This window comes from Pristiophorus japonicus, unplaced genomic scaffold (assembly GCF_044704955.1).
Source record: "Pristiophorus japonicus isolate sPriJap1 unplaced genomic scaffold, sPriJap1.hap1 HAP1_SCAFFOLD_29, whole genome shotgun sequence".
NCBI classification, from domain to species: Eukaryota; Metazoa; Chordata; class Chondrichthyes; family Pristiophoridae; genus Pristiophorus; species Pristiophorus japonicus.
The window spans coordinates 6,205,466-6,226,773 of NW_027252668.1; the positions used below are offsets into that span (position 1 = coordinate 6,205,466).

The 21,308-nt window shown below is 44.9% G+C and overlaps 2 protein-coding genes across 5 annotated transcripts in view; one reads left to right on the top strand and one right to left on the bottom strand.

Moving 5' to 3' along the window:
• LOC139248263 (zinc finger protein 551-like) overlaps positions 1-21,308 on the top strand; it is a 359,795-nt gene that overhangs the window by 36,073 nt on the left and 302,414 nt on the right. Inside the window, exons 2-3 of the transcript XR_011591022.1 lie at positions 19,309-19,526; positions 19,688-19,856. The gene's annotated coding sequence lies outside the window, so the exon portion shown is untranslated. The remainder of the gene's footprint in view (positions 1-19,308; positions 19,527-19,687; positions 19,857-21,308) is intronic.
• LOC139248266 (zinc finger protein 3-like) lies at positions 620-18,103 on the bottom strand. 4 transcript variants are annotated; one of them, XM_070872048.1, is made up of 3 exons: positions 18,020-18,103; positions 16,176-16,324; positions 620-1,728 (listed from the first exon to the last, which is right to left on the bottom strand). In XM_070872048.1, the coding sequence occupies exon 3, from the start codon at positions 1,361-1,363 to the stop codon at positions 689-691; it is 675 nt and encodes a 224-aa protein (XP_070728149.1). In that variant the 5' UTR covers positions 1,364-1,728; positions 16,176-16,324; positions 18,020-18,103; the 3' UTR covers positions 620-688. The 4 variants fall into 4 exon arrangements, with proteins under 4 accessions (XP_070728149.1, XP_070728148.1, XP_070728147.1 ...); XM_070872047.1 differs by lacking the exon at positions 18,020-18,103 and adding an exon at positions 17,664-17,959; XM_070872046.1 differs by lacking the exon at positions 18,020-18,103 and adding an exon at positions 17,173-17,959.

Below are 21,308 nucleotides of genomic sequence, written 5' to 3' on the forward strand. Positions count from 1 at the left end.
ATTCTCTACCACAGAAGGCTGTGGAGGCCAAGTCACTGAATATATTCAAGAGGGAGATAGCTAGATTTCTAGAAACAAAGGGCATCAAGGGGTATGGGGAAAAAGCGGGAATATGGTGTTGAGATAGAGGATCAGCCATGATCATATTGAATGGCGGTGCAGACTCGAAGGGCTGAATGGCCTACTACTGCTCCTATTTTCTGTTTCAATGAGGGGATTGCAGTACCAGATGGGAGGGACAACATTTGGAGACACTGATTCGCCACCAATTCCCATTCCCCTTCTTTCTGGTGGATAATGGAGGGGCCACTATGTGTAATGTGCAAGTCAGTAAGAATTGTCAGCAAGCTCTTTGTAATTGGAGATTTTATTCAATGGAAACTTTGATACTGTATTGTAGATTTTGTACCAAAGATCAATTTAGGATTGAAGTAAAAGTTCATAATTTTATTGCAAACTAATTTCTGATGAGAATCCCTGAATTAAGGAGAAAGATCACAGACAGCAGTTCTTAAAGGGACACTGCAGCCCCAAGAACACAATCAGCAATATATCCAGAATATTCAACTCCAGCCCAGTTACAGGGGTTAGTAACACCAACAGAAACAAACCCCAACTGTCAGAATGAACACGATTTAATCAGAATGTGATTAACAGTAGCAATAACAGCAGAATCCAAACCCTGCAGTCACTTGTGAACTTGCTGGTGTTTCAGCAGGTGGGATGACTGAGTGAATCCCTTCCCGCACTCAGAGCAGGTGAATGGCCTCTCCCCAGTGTGAACTCGCTGGTGAGTTACAAGGTGGGATGAATAAGTGAATCTCTTCCCACATTCAGAGCAGGTGAACGGCCTCTCCCCAGTGTGAACTCGCTGGTGTCTCAGCAGGGTGGATGACCGAGTGAATCCCTTCCCACACACAGAGCAGGTAAATGGCCTCTCCCCAGTGTGAATTCGCTGATGTGCCAGCAGGATGGATGGCCGAGTGAATCCCTTCCCACACTCGGAGCAGGTGAACAGCAACTCCGCAGTGTGAACTCGCTGGTGTGTTACAAGGTGGGATGAACAAGTGAATCTCTTCCCACAATCAGAGCAGGTGAACGGCCTCTCCCCCGTGTGAACTCGCTGGTGTGTTACAAGGTGGGATGAACAAGTGAATCCCATCCCACACTCAGAGCAAGTGAATAGCCCCTCCCCAGTGTGAACTCGCTGGTGTCTCAGAAGATTGGATGACCCAGTGAATCCCTTCCCACAATCGGAGCAGGTGAACGGCCTCTCCCCGGTGTGAGTACGACGATGAATTTCCAGCCGTGATGGGATAATGAATCCCTTCCCGCAGTCACCACATTTCCACGGTTTCTCCATGGTGCGGGTGTCCTTGTGTCTCTCCAGGTTGGATGATCAGTTGAAGCCTCATTCACACATAGAACACGTGTACAGTTTCTCCCCGCTGTGAATGCTGCGATGTTTTGTCAGTCTGTGTAACTAGTTAAAGCTCTTTCCACAGTCAGTGCACTGGAACGCTTTCACTCGGGTGTGTGTGTGTCTCGGTGCTTACCCAGTCATACCGATGTTTGAAATCTGTTCCCACAGGCAGAACAGGCAAACAATTATCCTTTCACATTCAAAGGCCGATGAAATTCAGTTCTTGATGAATCAAGTGACACCGTCAGATCTTGACGTGACGTTTGGTTTGAGTTTCCTGTCTGCAAATCACCCCTTCTGATACCCTGTAAAAGGAGTTTTCAAAACTCATCACTAAGTACAGGACAGAAATTCAGAATAGGCATAGGTAGTTTCCATCGAACATTCTTTCCTCTTCCAAAATTGTAAATCCCCGTCCCATAAAATGTCCCTCCTCCCTGTGTTGAAATCCAAGCACATCGCACATCTCTAAACTGCTTCTCCCCCACTTCCAGTTGTCACCAACAATTCTGACTGGGTTCAGTTCTCCTCTCACTGGTTCCCTCTCCCTCTCCTCCCCTGAAGGTGCTGATTCTGGCTGGGTTCAGGTCTACACTCACCAGTTTCTATCCAATATGTGACCCATGTGCCCAATTTCCATGTGTGAACCTTGACAGGTTATTCCACTGTCCTCATTTGAGGCCTCACACGTGCATTTTCCAGCAGGGTCACTGGACCCGCCTCCCAATGGCTCAGTGGGTGAAGTGGGGGCTATCAAGCTCTGTTATAATTAAAGGGTTAAGAATGAAACTCGGAACTAAAACGAGCTGACATAGGATTTTGTAGTGGTCAACTTTCCAAAGATGTTTAAAGGGAAATAACATGTCAGAATGATTAATTGTTACAAGCTGTGTAACCGGAGGACAATGACAAGAGGCCAAACTGTTGAACCACAGGAAGCTCACAGGGCAAGGGGTCAAAAGTGACACATTGGAAAAACTCCATCTGGTATGAGATATAGGCGACTGATTGTGTGACGCGAAAGGGAATTCGTCAAGCAGCAATTGTGTACGTGGGCTTTGGGCCAATTAAACAGCATGTGGGGGAGGGAGGGGGCCGCGCTCGAGGCTGACATGCATCATTAAGTGAATAAAAGGTTGCTTGGAACTTTGTATCATTGGAGAGGCCTGGCTCCAGACAACCAGCAGGCAGCTTCCCACCGGTACAAAATAAAGACGACTTGGATCTTCGAACCCAGACCTGGTGTTGAGTTTTATTTTAAATACCCCACTACAGAGGGTCAAAGCAACGCCCAGTGTGACTGAGGCAGATGGACAGGAGTGGCCCAGGTTTAATCTCTTCTGCATATCCTCCCCTTCTAATCCCCTGTAAAAGGAGTTTACAAAAGTCAGCACTGTAAGTAGGAACATAGGAAAAGGAAAACACCATTCAGCCCCTTTAGCTGTTCCACCATTCAATTAGATCGTGGCTGATCAGTCGCTTAACTCCGTCTACCTGCCTCAGTTCCATCAACCTTAATACCCTTGCCTAAGACGAATCGATCAATCTCAGTGTTGGAATTTTCAATTGGCCCCAGCCTCAGTTTTATGGGACACAGTTGCAACTTTTCACTACCCTTCAAGAACATAAGAAATAGGAGCAGGAGTAGGCCACACGGCCCCTCGAGCCTGCTGCGCCATTCAATAAGATCAAGGCTGATCTTGTACTTCAGCTCCACTTTCCCCGCATGCCTTGATCCCTTTAGTGTCCAAACAGCTCTCTATCTCAGCCCTGAATATACTCAACGACTCAGCATCCACAGGCCTCTGGGGTAGAGAATTCCCAACATTCACAACCTTCTGAGTGCAGAAATTTCTCCCTATCTCTGTCCGAAATGGCCGACCCCTTATCCTGAGACTATGACCTGAGACTATGACCCCTAGTTCTAGACTCTCGAGCCACGAGAAACAGCCTCTCAGCATTTGTGTGAGGAAGTGCTTCCTGACATCACCCTGAATGGTTTAACTCTAATTTTAAGATTGTGTCCCCTTGTTGTAGACTCCCTCACCAGAGGAAATAGTTTCTCTATCTACCCTATCATCTCCTTTAATCATCTAAAACAGCTCAATTAGATCACCCTTTAATCTTCTATATTCAAGGGAATACAAGCCTAGTCTGTGCAACCTGTCCTCGTCATTTACAGGTCATCACTGCAAGTACAGGATATTAGACATTCACAGCACAGAAGGAGGCCATTCGGCCCATCGTGTCCGTGCCAGCCTAATCCCACTTTTCAGCTCTTGGTCCACAGCCTTGTCGGTTATAGAAACATAGAAACATAGAAAATAGGTGCAGGAGCAGGCCATTCAGCCCTTCTAGCCTGCACCGCCATTCAACGAGTTCATGGCTGAACATGAAACTTCAGTACCCACTTCCTGCTTTCACGCCATACCCCTTGATCCCCCGAGTAGTAAGGACTTCATCTAACTCCCTTTTGAATATATTTAGTGAATTGGCCTCAACTACTTCCTGTGGTAGAGAATTCCACAGGTTCACCACTCTCTGGGTGAAGAAGTTTCTCCTTATCTCGGTCCTAAATGGCTTACCCCTTATCCTTAGACTGTGACCCCTGGTTCTGGACTTCCCCAACATTGGGAACATTCTTCCTGCATCCAACCTGTCCAAACCCGTCAGAATTTTAAACGTTTCTATGAGGTCCCCTCTCACTCTTCTGAACTCCAGTGAATACAAGCCCAGTTGATTCAGTCTTTCTTGATAGGTCAGTCCCACCATCCCGGGAATCAGTCTGGTGAATCTTCGCTGCACTCCCTCAACAGCAAGTATGTCCTTCCTCAAGTTAGGAGACCAAAACTGTACACAATACTCCAGGTGTGGCCTCACCAAGGCCCTGTACAACTGTAGCAACACCTCCCTGCCCCTGTACTCAAATCCCCTCGCTATGAAGGCCAACATGCCATTTGCTTTCTTAACCGCCTGCTGTACCTGCATGCCAACCTTCAATGACTGATGTACCATGACACCCAGGTCTCGTTGCACCTTCCCTTTTCCTAATGCCACTTTAAATGCATATCCAAGTACGTTTTAAATGCTATGAAGGTTTCTGCCTCCACCACCCTTTCAGGCAGTGAGTTCCAGACACCCACCACCCTCTGCATGAAAATATGACTCCTCAAATCCCCTCTGAACCTTCTACTAATTACTTTAAATCTTTGTCCCCTAGTTATTGACCCCTCTGCTAAGGGAAATAGGTTCTTCCTAGCCACCCTATCTAGGCCCTTCATAATTTTATACATCTCAATTAGGTCTCCCCTTAGCCTCCTCTGGTCAAAAGAAAACAACCCCAGCGTATCCAATCTTTCCTCATAGCTAAAATTATCCAGTCCTAGCAACATCCTCGTAAATCTCCTCTATGCCCTCTTTAGTGCAATCACATCTTTCCTGTAATGTGGTGACCAGAACTGCACGCAGTATTCTAGCTGTGGCCTAACTAGTGTTTTATATAGTTGAAGCATAACCTCTCTGCTCTTATATTCTATGCCTCGACTAATAAAGACAAGTATCCCATATGCCTTCTTAACCACCTTATCTACCTGGCCTGCTACCTTCAGGGATCTGTGGACCTGCACTCCAAGGTCCCTTTGTTCCTCTACACTTCCCAGTATCCTACCATTTATAGTATATTCTCTTGCCTTGTTAACCCTTCCTAAATGCATTAGTTAACATTTATGCGGATTGAATGTAATTGCCATTTCACTGCCCACCTGACCAGTACATTGATATCTTCCTGCAGACTGCAGCTTTCTTCTTCATTATCAACCACACGGCCAATTTTCATATCATCTGCAAACTTCTTAATTGTACCCCCTACATTCAAGTCCAAATCATTGATTATATACAACAAAACGCAAGGGACCATGTTCTGAGGCCTGCGGAACCCCACAGGGGTCACAAAAACACACATCAACCATTACCCTTTGCTTCCCTCCTCAGAGCTAATTTTGGATCCAACTTCCCACTTTGCCGTGGATCCAATGGGCTTTTACTTTTATGACCAGTCTGTCATGTGGGACCTTATCAAAAGACTTAAATCCATGTGGACTACATCAAACACACTACCATCATCAACCCTCCTTGTTACCGCCTCAAAAATTCAATCAATTTGATCAGACACAACCTTCCCTTAACAAATCCATGCTGACTGTCCTTGATTAATCTGTGACTTTCTAAGTGAAGATTTATCCTGTCCGTCAGAATTTTTTCCAATAATTTTCCCACCACCAATGTTAGGCTGACTGGTCTGTAATTACTCGGTCTATCCCTTTCTCCCCTTTTAAACAATGGTACATTGTTAGCAGTCCTCCTGTCCTCCGGCACCACACCTGTAGCCAGAGAGGAAAATGATGGGCAGAGCCTCTGCTCTTTTTCTTCTCTTAACAGCCTGGGATACATTTCATCTGGGCCTAGGGATTTATCCACTTTCAAAGATGTTCAACCCCTTAATACTTCCTCTCTCATTATGTTTATTTCATCTAATATTTCACACTCATCGTTCCTGATTGCAATGTTCACATCGTCCCTCTCTTTTGTGAAAGCAGATACAAAGTATTCATTACAAACCATACCCACGTCTTCCGCCTCCACACATAGGTTTGCTTTATGGTCCCGAATAGGCCCTACTCTTTCTTTAGTTATCCTCTTGCTCTTAATGTATTTATAAAACATCTTTGGGTTTGCCTTGATTTTACTTGCCAATATTTTTTCATGCCCTCTCTTTGCTTTCCTAATTTCACCCCTGTACTTTTTATACTCCTCGAGGGGTTCTGCAGTATTGAGCGCTCGGTATCTGTCATAAGGTTGTCTGGATTGCTTTATCCTATCCTGTATGCCCCTTACGTTTGACAGTGACTTGCCCAAGTCTGAAACTGGAGTCTTAAACTTAAATAAAGCCAACTACATAGATATGAAGCGGGAGTTGGAAAAATAGATTAAAAGGTATGGCGGTAGATAAGCAGTGGCTAGCATTTAAATAAATATTTCTTAATTCTCAACAAAAATACATTCCATATAGAAACAAAAACTCCACAGGAAAAGTGATCTATCCGTGGCTAACTAAAGAAGTTAAGGATAGAATTGGATTCCAAGAAGAATAGTATTAAGCCTGAGGATTGGGAGTTTCAGAAACAGGAAAGGGTCACCAAAAAATTGTTAAAACGGGAAAAAATAGAATGAGAGAAAACTAGGCAGAAATATAAAAACAGATTGCAAGAGCTTCTATAAGTATATAAAGAGGAAGAGAGTAGAAAAAGTAAACATTGGTCCGTTAGAGGCTGAGACAGGAGAAATATTTTGTATCTATCTTCACAGTAGAAGACGTACAAAACATACCTAAAATGGTGGGGAACCTCGGGTCAAATGAATATAAGAACATAATAAAAAGGAGGATTGGCCATACGGCCCTTCGAGCCTGCTCCGCCATTTAATATGATCGTGGCTCAGGTCCACTTCCCTACCCATTCTCCCTCATTAAGAAACTGTCTATTTCTGAGTTAAATTTATTCAATGTCCCAGCTTACGCAGCTCTCTGAGGCAGCGAATTCCACAGATCCACAACCCTCAGAGAAGAAATTTCTCCTCATCTCAGTTTTAAATGGGCGGCCCCTTATTCTTAGATTATGCCCCCTAGTTCTAGTCTCCCCCATCAGTGGAAATATCCTTTCTGCATCCATCTTGTCAAGCCCCCTCATAATCTTATACGTTTTGATAAGATCACCTCTCATTCTTCTGAACTCCAATGAGTAGAGGCCCAGCTACTCAACCTTTCCTCAGAAGTCAACCCCCTCATCTCTGGAATCAACCTTGTGAACCTTCTCTGAACTGTCTCCAAAGCAGATATATCCTTTCGTAAATATGGAAACCAAAACTGCACGCAATATTCCTGGTGCGGCCTCACCGATATCCTGTACAACTGAAGCAAGACTTCCCTGCTTTTATACGCCATCCCCTTTGCAATAAAGGCCAAGATTCCATTGGTCTTCCTGATCACTTACTATATCTGCAGCACTTTGCAAACTTTCATGCACAAGTACCCCCAGATCCCGCTGTACTGCAGCACTTTGCAATCTTTCTGCATTTAAATAATAACTTGCTCTTTGATTTTTCCTGCTAAAGTGCATGATCTCACACTTTCCAACATTATACTACGTCTGCCAAATTTTGCCCACTCACTTAGCCTATGTCTTTTCACAGATTTTTTGTGTCCTTCTCACACATTGCTTTTCCTCCCATCTTTGTATTGTCAGAAAACTTGACTATGTTACACTCGATCCCTTCATCCAAGTCGTTAATATAGATTGTAAATAGTTTGGGGTCCCAGCACTGATCCCTGTGGCATCCCACTGGTTACTGATTGCCAATCTGAGAATGAACCATTTATCCCGACTCTCTGTTTTCTGTTAGTTAGCCAATCCTCTATCCATGCTAATAATTACCACCAACCCCGTGAACTTTTATCTTGTGTAGTAACCTTTTATGTGGCACCTTGTCAAATGCCTTCTGGAAGTCCAAATACACCACATCCACTGGTTCCCCTTTATCCACCCTGTTCGTTACATCCTCAAAAGAATTCCAGCAAATTTGTCAAACATGACTTCCCCTTCATAAATCCATGCTGACTCTGCCTGACCGAATTTTGTTTTTCCAAATGTCCTGCTACTGCTTCTTGAATAATGGACTCCAACATCATCCCAACCACATATGTTAGGCTAACTGGTCTATAGTTTCCTGCTTTTTGTCTGCCTCCTTTTTTTTAAAAAATAGGGGCATTACATTTGCAGTTTTCCAATCTGCTGGGACCTCCCCAGAATCTAGGGAATTTTGGAAAATTACAACCAATGCATCCACAATCCCTGCTGATACTTCTCTTAAGACCCTAGGATGCAAGCCACCAGGTCCAGGGGATTTATCTGCTTTAATCCCATTATCTTACTGCATACCACCTCCTGAGTGATTGTGATTGTGTTAAGTTCCTCCCCCACTATAACCCCTTGACTATCCACTGTTGGAATATTATTAATGTCCTCTATTATAAAGACTAATACAAAATATTTGTTCAGAGTTTCTGCCATCTCCATGTTCCCCATTACTAATTCCCCGGTCTCGTCCTCTAATGGACCAACATTTACTCTAGCCACTCTTTTCCTTTTTATATACCTACAGAAACTCTTGCTATCTGTTTTTATATTTTGTTCTAGTTTACTTTCATAGTCTATCTTCCCTTTCTTAATCATTTTTTTAGTTATTCTTTGTTGGCTTTTAAACACTTCCCAATCTTCTGTCCTCCCATTAGTTTTGGCCACATTGTACGCCCTTGTTTTTAAATTGGATACCGTTCTTTATTTCTTTAGTGAGCCACGGATGGCTACCTTTGCTCTTATGCTCTTTCCTCCTCACTAGAATGAAGGTGAGGAACTTAATTTAATTAATATAAGTAGAGAAAAAGTACTTGAGAAACTAATGCGACTAAAAGCCGACAAGTCCCCTGGACCTGACGGCCTACATCCTAGGGTTCTAAAAGGGATAGCTGCAGAGATAGTGGATGCATTAGTTTTGATCTTCCAAAATTCCCTCGATTCGAGAACAGTCCCAGCGAATTGGAAGGTAGCAAATATAACACCACTATTCAAGAAAGGAGTGAAAGAGAAAACAGGGAACTGCAGGCCAGTTTGCCTGAAAGCAGTCATCTGGAAATTACTGGAAGCCATTGTTAAGGAAGTGGTATCAGGGCACTTAGAAAATCATAACATGATTAGGCAGAGGCAACATGGTTTTCATGAAAGGGAAATCATGTTTGACAAATTTATTAGAGTTTTTTTGAGGATGTAACTAGCAGGGCAGATAAAGGGGAACCAGTGGGTGTAGGATATTTGGATTTCCAAAAGGCATTCGATAAGGTGCCACATAAAAGGTTATTGCACAAGATGAGGGCTCATGGGATTGGAGGATTGGTTAACGGACAGAAAGCAAAGAGTAGGGATAAACGGGTCCTTTGCAGGTCGGCAGGCTGTAACTAGTGGGGTGCCACAAGGATCAGTGCTGGGGCCTCATCTTCGAACAAATCTACATTAATGATCTAGATGAAGAGACCGAGTGTAATGTATCTAAGTTTGCTGATGATACAAAATTCAGTGGGACAATAAGCTATGAGGAGAACACAAGAGTCTGCAAAGAGATATAGATAGACTATGTGAGTGGGCAGGAAGGTGGCAGATGGAGTATTATGTTGGGAAATGTGAGGTAGGAAGAACAGAAGAACAGAATATCTTTTAAATGGTGAGAAACTTTTAAATGTTGGTGTTCAGAGAGATTTGGGTGTCCTTTTACAAGAAACACAGAAAGCAGGAACAGCAAGCAAAAAGGAAGGCAAATGGCATGTTAGGAAAATTGATGGGATTGAAGGCCGATAAATCCCCAAGGCCTGATAGTCTGTATCCCAGAGTACTTAAGGAAGTGGCCCAAGAAATAGTGGATGCATTGGTGGTCATTTTCCAACATTCTATAGACTCTGAATCAGTTCCTATGGATTGGAGGGTAGCTAATGTAACTCCACTTTATAAAAAAAAAAGGAGGGAGAGAGAAAACAGGGAATTATAGACCGGTTAGTCTGACATTGGTCATGGGGAAAATGTTGGAATCAATTATTAACGATGTAATAGCAGCGCATTTGGAAAGCAGTGACAGGATCGGTCCAAGTCAGCATGGATTTATGAAAGGGAAATCATGCTTGACAAATCTTCTAGAATTTTTTCAGGATGTAACCAGTGGAGTGGACAAGGGAGAACCAGTGGATGTGGTGTATTTGGATTTCAAAAGGCTTTTGACAAGTCTCACACAAGAGATTAGTGTGTGAAATTAAAGCATATAATATTGGGGGTAAGGTGGATAGAGAACTGGTTGGCAGAGAGGAAACAAAGAGTAGGAACAAACGGGTCCTTTTCAGAATGGAAAGCAGTGACTAGTGGGGTACCGCAAGGTTCAGTGCTGGGACCCCAGCTCTTTACAATATATTTAATGATTTAGACAAAGGAATTGAATATATCTCCAAGTTTGCAAATGACACGAAGCTGGGTGGCAGTGTGAGCTGTGAGGAGGATGCTAAGAGGCTTCAGGGTGACATGGACAGGTTAGGTGAGTGGGTAAATGTATGGCAGATGAAGTATAATGTGGATAAATGTGAGGTTATTCACCTTGGTGGCAAAAACAGGAAGGCAGACTAGTATCTGAATGGTGACAGATTAGGAAAAGGGGAGGTGTAATGAGACCTGGGTGTCATGGTACATCAGTCATTGAAAGTTGGCAGGTGGTGAAGGCGGAAAATGGCATGTTGGCCTTCATAGCGAGAGGATTTGAGTATAGGAGCAGGGAGGTCTTACTGCAGTTGGACAGGGCCTTGGTGAGGCCTTACCTTGAATATTGTGTACAGTTTTGGTCTCCTAATCTCCTAAAGGGCATTTTTGCTATTGAGGGAGTGCAGCAAAGGTTCACCAGACTGATTCCCAGGATGGCAGGACTGACAGATGAAGGGGTAGCCTGGAGGAGGAATTCATAGAATGCATACGGGATTGTTTCTTCGAACAGTATGTTACAGAACCTACAAGGGAGTAAGCTATCTTAGATCTGGTCCTGTGTAATGAGACAGGAATAATAAACGATCTCCTAATAAAAGATCTTCTCGGAATGAGTGATCACAGTATGGTTGAATTTGTAATACAGATTGAGGGTGAGGAAGTAGTGTCTCAAACGAGCGTACGATGCTTAAACAAAGGGGACTACAGTGGGATGAGGGCAGAGTTGGCTAAAGTAGACTGGAAACACAGACTAAACGGTGGCACAATTGACGAACAGTGGAGGACTTTTAAGGAGCTCTTTCATAGTGCTCAACAAAAATATATTCCAATGAAAAAGAAGGGATAACCAGCCGTGGATAACCAAGGAAATAAAGGGGAGTATCAAATCAAAAACCAATGCGTATAAGGTGGCCAAGGTTAGTGGGAAAATAGAAGATTGGGAAAATTTTAAACGACAGCAAAGAATGACTAAGAAAGCAATAAAGAAAGGAAAGATAGATTACGAAGGTAAACTTGCGCAAAACATAAAAACGGATAGTAAAAGCTTTTACAGATATATAAAACGGAAAAGAGTGACTAAAGTAAATGTTGGTCCCTTAGAAGATGAGAAGTGGGATTTAATAATGGGAAATGTGGAAATGGCTGAGACCTTAAACAAATATTTTGCCTCGGTCTTCACAGTGGAAGACACAAAAACCATGCCAAAAATTGCTAGTCACAGGAATGTGGGAAGGGAGGACCTTGAGACAATCACTATCACTAGGAGGGTAGTACTGGACAGGCTAATGGGACTCAAGATAGACAAATCCCCTGGTCCTGATGAAATGCATCCCAGGGTATTAAAAAAGATGGCGGAAGTTATAGCAGATGCATTCGTTAAAATCTACCAAAATTCTCTGGACTCTGGGGAGGTACCAGTGGATTGGAAAGCAGCTAATGTAACGCCTCTGTTTAAAAAAGGGGGCAGACAAAAGGCAGGTAACTATAGGCCCGATAGTTTAACATCTGTAGTGGGGAAAATGCTTGAAACTATCATTAAGGAAGAAATAACGGGACATCTAGATAGGAATAGTACAATCAAGCAGACGCAGCATGGATTCATGAACGGGAAATCATGTTTAACTAATTTACTGGAATTCTTTCAGGATATAACGAGCATGGTGGATAGAGGTGTACCGATGGATGTGGTTTATTTGGATTTTCAAAAGGCATTCGATAAGGTGCAACACAAAATGTTACTACAGAAGATAAAGGTACACGGAGTCAGAGGAAATGTATTAGCATGGATAGAGAATTGGCTGGCTAACAGAAAGCAGAGAGTCGGGATAAATGGGTCCTTTTTGGGTTGGAAATCAGTGGTTAGTGGTGTGCCACAGGGAACGGTGCTGGGACCACAACTGTTTACAATATACACAGATGACCTGGAAGAGGGGACAGACTGTAGTGTAACAAAATTTGCAGATGACACAAAGATTAGTGGGAAAGCAGGTTGTGTAGAGGACACAGAGAGGCTGCAAAGAGATTTAGATAGGTTAAGCGAATGGGCTAAGGTTTGGCAGATGGAATGCAATGTCAGAAAGTGTGAGGTCATCCAGCTTGGGAAAAAAAAACAGTAAAAGGGAATATTATTTGAATGAGGAGAAATTACAACATGCTGCGGTGCAGATGGACTTGGGGGTCCTTGTGTACGAATCTCAAAAGGTTAGTTTGCAGGTGCAGCAGGAAGGTGAATGGAATGTTGGCCTTCATTGCGAGAGGGATGGAGTACAAAAGCAGGGAGGTCCTTCTGCAACTGTATAGGGTATTGGTGAGGCCGCACCTGGAGTAGTGTGTGCAGTTTTGGTCACCTTGCTTGAGGAAGGATATACTAGCTTTGGAAGGGGTACAGAGACGATTCACTAGGTTGATTCAGGAGATGAGGGGGTTACCTTATGATGATAGATTGAGTAGACTGGGTCTTTCCTCATTGGAGTTCAGAAGGATGAGGGGTGATCTTATAGAAACATTGAAAATAATGGAAGGGATAGACAAGATAGAGGCAGAGAGGTTGTTTCCACTGGTCGGGGAGACTAGAACTAGAGGGCACAGCCTCAAAATACGGGGGATCCAATTTAAAACCGTGTTGAGAAGGAAATTCTTCTCCCAGAGGGTTGTGAATCTGTGGAATTCTTTGCCCAAGGAAGCAGTTGAGGCTAGCTCATTGAATGTATTCAAGTCACAGATAGATAGATTTTTAACCGATAAGAAAATTAAGGATTGCGGGGAGCGGGCAGGTAAGTGGAGCTGAGTCCACGGCCAGATCAGCCATGATCTTGTTGAATGGCAGAGCAGGCTCGAGGGGCTAGATGGCCTACTCCTGTTCCTAATTCTTATGTAAGACTAGGCTTATATTCACTGGAATTTAGAAGAATGAGAGGGGATCTCATTGAAACATATAAAATTCTGATGGGATTGGACAGGTTCGTTGCAGGAAGAATGTTCCCGATGTTGGGGAAGTCCAGAACCAGGGGTCACAGTCTAAGGATAAGGGGTAAACCATTTAGGACCGAGATGAGGAGAAACTTCTTCACTCAGAGAATTGTGAACCTGTGGAATTCTCTACCACAGAAAGTTGTTGAGGCCAGTTCGTTCGATATATGCAAAAGGGAGTTAGATGTGGGCCTTACGGCTAAAGGGATCAAGGGGTATGGAGAGAAAGCAGGAATGGGGTACTGAAGTTGCATGATCAGCCATGATCATATTGAATGGTGGTGCAGGTTCAAAGGGCCGAATGGCCTACTCCTGCACCTATTTTCTATGTTTCTATGTTGTCCTTTATTGCAAGGGGGTTGGAGTACAAGAGTAAGGATGTCTTGCTACAATTGTACAAGGCCTCAAGTGAGACTACACTTGGAGTACTGAGCACAGTTTTTTCGAAGGAAGGATATACTTGCCTTGGAGACGGTGCAACAAAGGTTGACTAGTTTGATTCCTGGGATGAGAGGGCTGTGTTATGATGAGAGATTGTGCAGAATGGCCCTACACACTCGAGTTTAGAAGAATGAGAGGTGATCTCATTGAAACATTTCAGATTCTGAAGGGGATTGACAGGGCAGATGCTGAGAGATTGATTCCTCTGGCTGGAGTGTCTAAGATCAGGGGGAACAGTTTCAGGATAAGGGGTAGGCCATTTAAGACTGAGATGAGGAGGAATTTTTTCACTCAGAGGTGTGTGAATCTTTGAACTTCTCTGTCCCAGAGGGCTGTGGATGCTGAGTCTCTGAATATATTCAAGGCTGAGATAGATGGATGTTTGGACTCTGGGAGAAACAAGGGATATGGAGATCAGACGGGAAAATGGAGTTGAGGTCGATGCTCCTATTTCTTCTGTTGACATCCAGGGGGCTCTAGATTTATTAGGCGCACATTTCTTTAAGGGAACATACTTGCTCTGAACCCTCAATCTCCTCCTTGAATGCCTGCCACTGCTCTGACACTGATGTATCTTCCAGTAGCTGCTTCCAGTCCACTTTGGCTAAATCACATCTCAGCATTGTAAAATTAGCTTTTCCCCCAGTTGAGAACTTTTTATTCCAGGTCTATCTTTGTCTTTTTCCATAACTACCCTAAATCTAACTGAATTGCGATCTGGGAGACTGAAGAGGGATCTGGGGGTCCTTGTACATGAAACACAAAAGGTTAGCGTGCAGGTACAGCAAGTAACCAGGAAGGCAAATGGAATGTTGGCCTTTATTGCAAGGGGAATATAGAGTATAAACGTAGGGAAGTCCTGCTCCAACTGTGTAGGGCGTTGGCAAGACCACACCTGGAGTACTGCGTACAGTTTTGGTCTCCTTATTTAAGGAAGGGTATACTTGCATTGGAGACAGTTCAGAAGGTTCACGAGGTTGATTCCTGAAATGAAGGGGTTGTTGCATGAAGAGAGGTTGAGCAGGTTGTGCCTACACTCATTGGAGTTGAGAAGAATGAGAGGTGATCTTATTGAAACATACGATTCTGAGGGGGCTGGACAGGGTAGATGCAGAGAGGATGTTTCTCCTCATGGGGGAATCTAGAGCTGGGGGCATCGTTTTAGAATAAGGGGTCGCCCATTTAAGACAGAAATGAGGAGGAATTTCTTCTCAGAAGATCGTGAATCTTCGGAATTTTCTACTCCAAGGAGCTGTGGCGGCTTGATCACTGAATATAATTAAGGTGGAGATAGACAGATTTTTGAATGATAAGGGAGTCAAGGGTTATGAGAGCAGGTGGGGAAGTGGAGTTGAGGCCAGGATAAGATCAGCCATGATCTGATTGAATGCAGCAGCAGGCTCAAGGGGCCAAATGCCCTACTCCTGCTCCTATTTCTTATGATCACCAGCACAAAAATGTTCTTCTATTGATAACCTTTCCACCTGCCCAAGCTTCAGCCAGCCTAATCCCACTTTCCAGCTCTTGGTCCGTAGCGCTTCAAGTGCACATCCAAGTACCTTTTAAAGGTGGTGAGGGTTTCTGCTCTACCACACTTTCAGACAGTGAGTTCCAGATCCCTACTATCCTTTGGGTGAAGAAATGTCCCCTCAAATCGCCTCTAAACCTGCTACCAGTCTATGCCCCCTGGTTGTTGACCCCTCTGCAAAGGGAAATCGGTCCTTCCTATCCACTCTATCGAGACCGCTCATAATTTTATATACTTTATTAAGCAATCCACTCTGCCTCCTCTGTTCCAAAGAAAACAAGCCCAGCCTATTAAGAGAGTTGGTGGGCTGGAGGAGGTTACAGAGATAGGGAAGGCCGAGGCCCTGGAGAAATTTGAACAAGACGATAAGTATTTTAAAGGCTGATGGCATCTGCCATCTCACCCAGCTCAGAATGTGACTCACTACCAACAGGAAGGATGTTACTTTAACTACAACAAATGCTAATGAGCAGAAATCAATCTCTGGACCTTTAACTAACAGCAACATGGAAAGAGAGAATTGAATGATCTTTAAACACCTAGTCCACTTGACACTAAAGTGTCTGAAACACAGAATAGGAACACCAGGGAAACAAAATACTGACAAATGTTAAACTGTTTTTTTGACAAAAGAAATCTGGATTTAACTTTTAAAAGATAAATTGTTTTACAGGGGCTCACAATGACTCACCTGAGAGGCCGACCCAGGATCCAACCCTCAAGCACCACGATTGGTTTCAGAACTTGCTGATCCCTGAGCTCACCAGCCTCTGAGCTCTCTTCCTGTTGGTTCCCAGTGCAATCAGTCACCACTGGCCAACATTACGCTGCCAGATTAAGCTGAGGGACACAGAGGAAGAAATAAAATGAGGCCGTGAACCTGAGTTAAGAAATAAAATTACAGAAGCATGATTAAATGAATGAGGAGAGACCATATAAACTAAAGGGTACAATCCGAAAGGGGTGTGCATGAACAGTGAGACCTGTGGGTATATGTGCATAAATCGCTGAAGATGGCAGGACAGGTTGAGAAAGCAGTTAAAAAAGCTTACAGAATCCTGGTTATCACAGATGCGCTGAGTACAAAAGCAAAGAATGTTATATGAGGAGAGACTGGATCAACTGGGTCTTTATTAACTGGAGTTTAGAAGGATGAGAGGGATCTCAAAGAAACGTATAATATTCTGACGGGACTGGACAGGTTAGATGCAGGAAGAATGTTCCCGACGTTGGGGAAGTCCAGAACTAGGGGACATAGTCTTAGGATAAGGGGTAGGTCATTTAGGACTGAGATGAGGAGAAACTTCTTCACTCAGAGAGTTGTTAACCTGTGGAATTCTCCCACATAGAGTTGTTGATGCCAGTTCATTGGATGTATTCAAGAGGGAGTTAGATATGGCCCTTACAGCTAAAGATATCAAGGGGTATGGAGATCAAGCAGGAAAGGGATACTGAGGGAATGATCAGCCATGATCTTATTGAATGGCGGTGCAGGCTCGAAGGGCCGAATGGCCTACTCCTGTACCTATTTTCTATGTTTCTATAATGAACCTTTATAAAACACTGGTTCAGCCTCAACTGGAGTACTGTGTCCAATTCTGGGCACCGCACTTTAGGATGTGAAGGCCTTCAAGAGGGTGCAGTAAAGATTTACAAGAATGATTCACGAGAGGAGGGACTTCAGTTACGTGGATAGACTGGAGAAACTGGAGCTGTTCGCCTTGGAGCAGAGATGGTTGAGAGGAGATTTGATAGAAGCGTTCATCATCATGAGGGGTCTGGACAGAGTAGACAGAGAGAAACTGTTCCCATTGGCAGAAGGGTCCAGAAACCACAGATTTAAGGCGATTGGCGAGGGGGAAAGGGGGCTCGCTGGGAGCTGGCATGGGCTCGATGGGCCGAATGAGCTTCCGTGCTGTAACCATTCTCTGATTCTGTGAGCAGAACCACTCTGTTCCCTGACTCAATCGAAAGCCTTCCTGATTGTAACCACCTCTGTAAAAACTGCCCTGCACCGTTACTGCTCCAAGGAGAACCACCCCAGCTATTGCAGCTTGATTCATGTCACTGGTCACCATCCTGTACTTGACGGACTCCCTGCACCAAGATGGCCGCCGCGCATGCTCTCTGCCCTGCAGTTGGACAATGGGCCGTAATATGACGTCAGAACAAGCCCCACCCCTCTCACTCCCTGCAACGAGCAGGAAGCCCCGTGCAGCACAAAGATGGCGGCAGAACTCCCCAGCAACCGCCATTTCTCTCCCACCGCCAGTAACCGAGGCCCGGCCCTGCCCGAAGCTCCCCTGCAGCCGCCGCCCGCGGTGTCAGTGAGTGTGCGAGTCCGCAGAGAGCCGCTCCTCCCTCCCCCGGCACACCGCCCGCGGTGTCAGTGAGTGTGTGAGTCCGCAGGGAGCCTGGGTGCGCCCCGGGCCGTTCCTCCCTCCTCCGCTGCGGCTGCGAAACGTCCGGCCGCCCGCCTGCGGACAAGCTCCACAATGGGCTGGCCCCGCGCCTGCGCACAAGTCCCCGCCTCACCCGCTGCGGCTCTCCGAACATTCCGGGCCGCGAGCGGAGCTCGCCGCCAACCCGCCCGCGCGCCGCCACTCAGCCCGCAGCCAATGGCGAGGCCGCGCGGGCCATTCGCCCACCCAGCGCGCGCTGCTCCGCGCCAAGCGGGGGCGGGGCTTGGCTCCAATCAATCAATCTGAAAAATATCGGGCGCGCTCCTTAAAGGGGCAGGCTCTCTTCAAAGTTTAAGGCTCTGTGTTTGTTTAAAGGGGCAGTGTCACTGTGCCTGTTTCATCATCATCCTAGGCAATCCCTCGGAATCGAGGAAGACTCGCTTCCATTCTAAAAATGAGTTCTCAGGTGACTGAACAGTCCAATACGAGAACCACTGTCACAGGTGGGACAGACAGAGGTTGAGGGAAGGGGAGGGTGGGACAGGTTTGCCGCACGCTCCTTCCGCTGCCTGCACTCGATTTCTGCACGCTCTCGGTGACAAGACTCGAGGTGCTCAGTGCCCTCCCCAATGCACTTCCTCCACTTAGGGCGGTCTTTGGCCAGGGACTCCCAGCTGTCAGTGGGGATGTTGCATTTTATCAGGGAGGCTTTGAGGGTGTCCATGTAATGTTTCCTCTGCCCACCTGGGGCTCGCTTGCCGTGAAGGAGCTCCGAGTAGAGCGCTTGCTTTGGGAGTGTTGTGTCGGACATGCAGACGATGTGGCCTGCCCAGCGGAGCTGGTCGAGTGCGGTCAGTGCTTCAATGCTGGGGATGTTGGCCTGATCAAGAACACTGATGTTGGTGCGTCGGTCCTCCCAGGGGATTTGCAGGATCTTGCGGAGACATCGTTGGTGGTATTTCTCCAGCGATTTGAGGTGTCTCTGTGCCTGTTTAAATTTGCAGTATCTCTGTCCGTGTTTAAAGGGAGAGGGGGTGAAATTTGGCGATAACGGGGTGTAAATGAGTTTGTGACTGGACGCAGTGAGAACAGTGCCTCCCGCTAAATTTGGCAGGAGTTTTGCGGCGGCGGTAACACAGTGCGCCCCGCTTTGCTGCGCTTCGTGATGCTGATGTCATCGCCATGCATAGCACCCCGGCTCAAACATTGTCCTCGCCCCCTGGTTCTGACAACGACAGCTTCAGCAGTCACGGTTCAGTCGGATGTCGGCTATTTACAGGCGCCAGCATCCGGTTTACTTTTAATCGGACAACAATGCTTCTTTCTTAGTTTCACATAATTTCTGTTGCTGTTTAAAGGGAGAGAGTCTCTGTGCCCATTTAAAGGGAGAATTTCTTTAGATTCTCTTATTACTTCAAACAGGTATGTCCCGCTTTGTGATTTGGAGAACACAACAGACAGTGAGGTCAGCACCAGTGACACCGAACCTCAATGCTCACATCAGCAACTTGGAAAAGATAAGAGGAATGCTGCATCGTCCAGGAGGACATCATTTGAACAGCCAACAAATAGCAAGAGGCAAGGGGCAATCCACATTGGGGACTCTATCATCAGGCACACATAGAGCACCCTATGTAGAGGTAAGGCTCTGTCAAGAGCAATCTTCTGTTTTCCAGGGGCCAAGGTAGCTGATCTCCAGGATTGTGTGGAGGAACTAATGAAAGTTGAGTGTTAAGATACTGTAATAGGTTTACATATTGGAACTAATGAAATCATGGATAGAAGTCCATTTGTTTTGCAGGATTCCTAGATGTCCTTCAGCAAAAGGGTGCAAGGGTAGTAGCTATTCCCAGTCATGTCCAGATCGATGGAGAGGAATAGCCGAATCATAGGGTTCAACATCTGGCTTCGGGACCTCTGCAAAAAGAAGCTTCACTTCATCAATAATTGGGAGGTGTTTGCTGGACAAGGTAAGTTGTTTCAGTCTCCATCTTAACTTCTTGGGAGCTAAAAGGCTGGCAGAGGCTGTTGAGCATGCTTTGAGAAAACATTTAAACTAACTCAGCTCGGGGATAGTGTCAATAAGTTCAAAGTTAGCCTTACTGCACATAATAATTACATCGATACTAAGCATGAAGATGAACCAGGCAGGAAGCAAACAAGAATTAATAACTTTAGGAAATAGATGGGAGATCTTTAAATTGCTTTCATGTTAATGCAAGGTGTTAGAAGCAAAGTGTTAGAATTGCAATCCTCTGCTGTGTTGGAGAGCTTAGACATATTGTACATTTCTGAGACATGACAATGAATGCACAGACATTCACCGAAAGGGGTTCAGAAAGAATAGAGCAGGTCAAAGGGGAGGTGGGATTGCTATTTTGATCAGTAAGAATCTAACCGTTAGAGAGAGACTTGATATTGCCTCATCAGGTACAGCTGAAGCTATCTGGGTTCAAGTGGACCAAGCTCACGGACAGGGATTAATTATCAGTAATTGTTAGAGGCCCCCGGGTCAGACACTTGAATGTGATGAGTTATTATGGAAACATATCACTCATGGTTTTAATATAAAATGCCACCTTTGTCTGGTGGGTGATTTCAATTTTTCTGGCATTTAGTAGCATGATGGTTTACCTGCTGGTGGGGGGAATTGCAGCTGAAATATTTATTGAAAATATACAAGACTGTTTCCTGACTCAACATGTTAATAAAGTAACTTGCAATAATCATATATTGGATCTGGTGTTTAGTAGTGAGCCTGACCATGTATCAGGCCTCCACGTGGGTGAACATCTGTGAACAACAGTGAATACATAGAAACATAGAAAATAGGTGCAGGAGTAGGCCATTCGGCCCTTCGAGCCTGCACCGCCATTCAATGAGTTCATGGCTGAACATGCAACTTCAGTACCCCATTCCTGCTTTCTCGCCATCCCCCTAGTAGTAAGGACTACATCTAACTCCTTTTTGAATATATTTAGTGAATTGGCCTCAACAATTTTCTGTGGTAGAGAATTCCACAGATTCACCACTCTCTCGGTGAAGAAGTTTCTCCTTAATATTATAGGGTTCCAATTGATTAGTAGAACTAAAGGGACTGAGAAACTGCAACTCGCACCACATTTCAGAAGGGCAAACTTCTCCAAAATGGCAGAGGACTTGCAACAGGTAAATTGGCCAACCCCCCTCGGTGCTGATGCGACCGATGTTGAATATAAGTTGTTAAGAATAAGATTAAAAATGTGGAAAACCAACATGTAGCCAAAATCAAAAGAAGGGAATGTTGTAAGAAAAAGCCAAGGTGGCCGACTGGCTCTGTACAAAGACAAATCAGATATAAACAGAAATGTCTCTATAAATTAAATCATTTAACACTCAAATAAATAGGGTGAATACAAGGAACAACCAAAGAAATCGAAGGC

Coding starts and splice junctions, on each gene's coding strand:
- LOC139248266 (XM_070872048.1), bottom strand. CDS start 1,363: ATGGAGAAACCGTGGAAATGTGGTGACTGCGGGAAGGGATTCATTATC.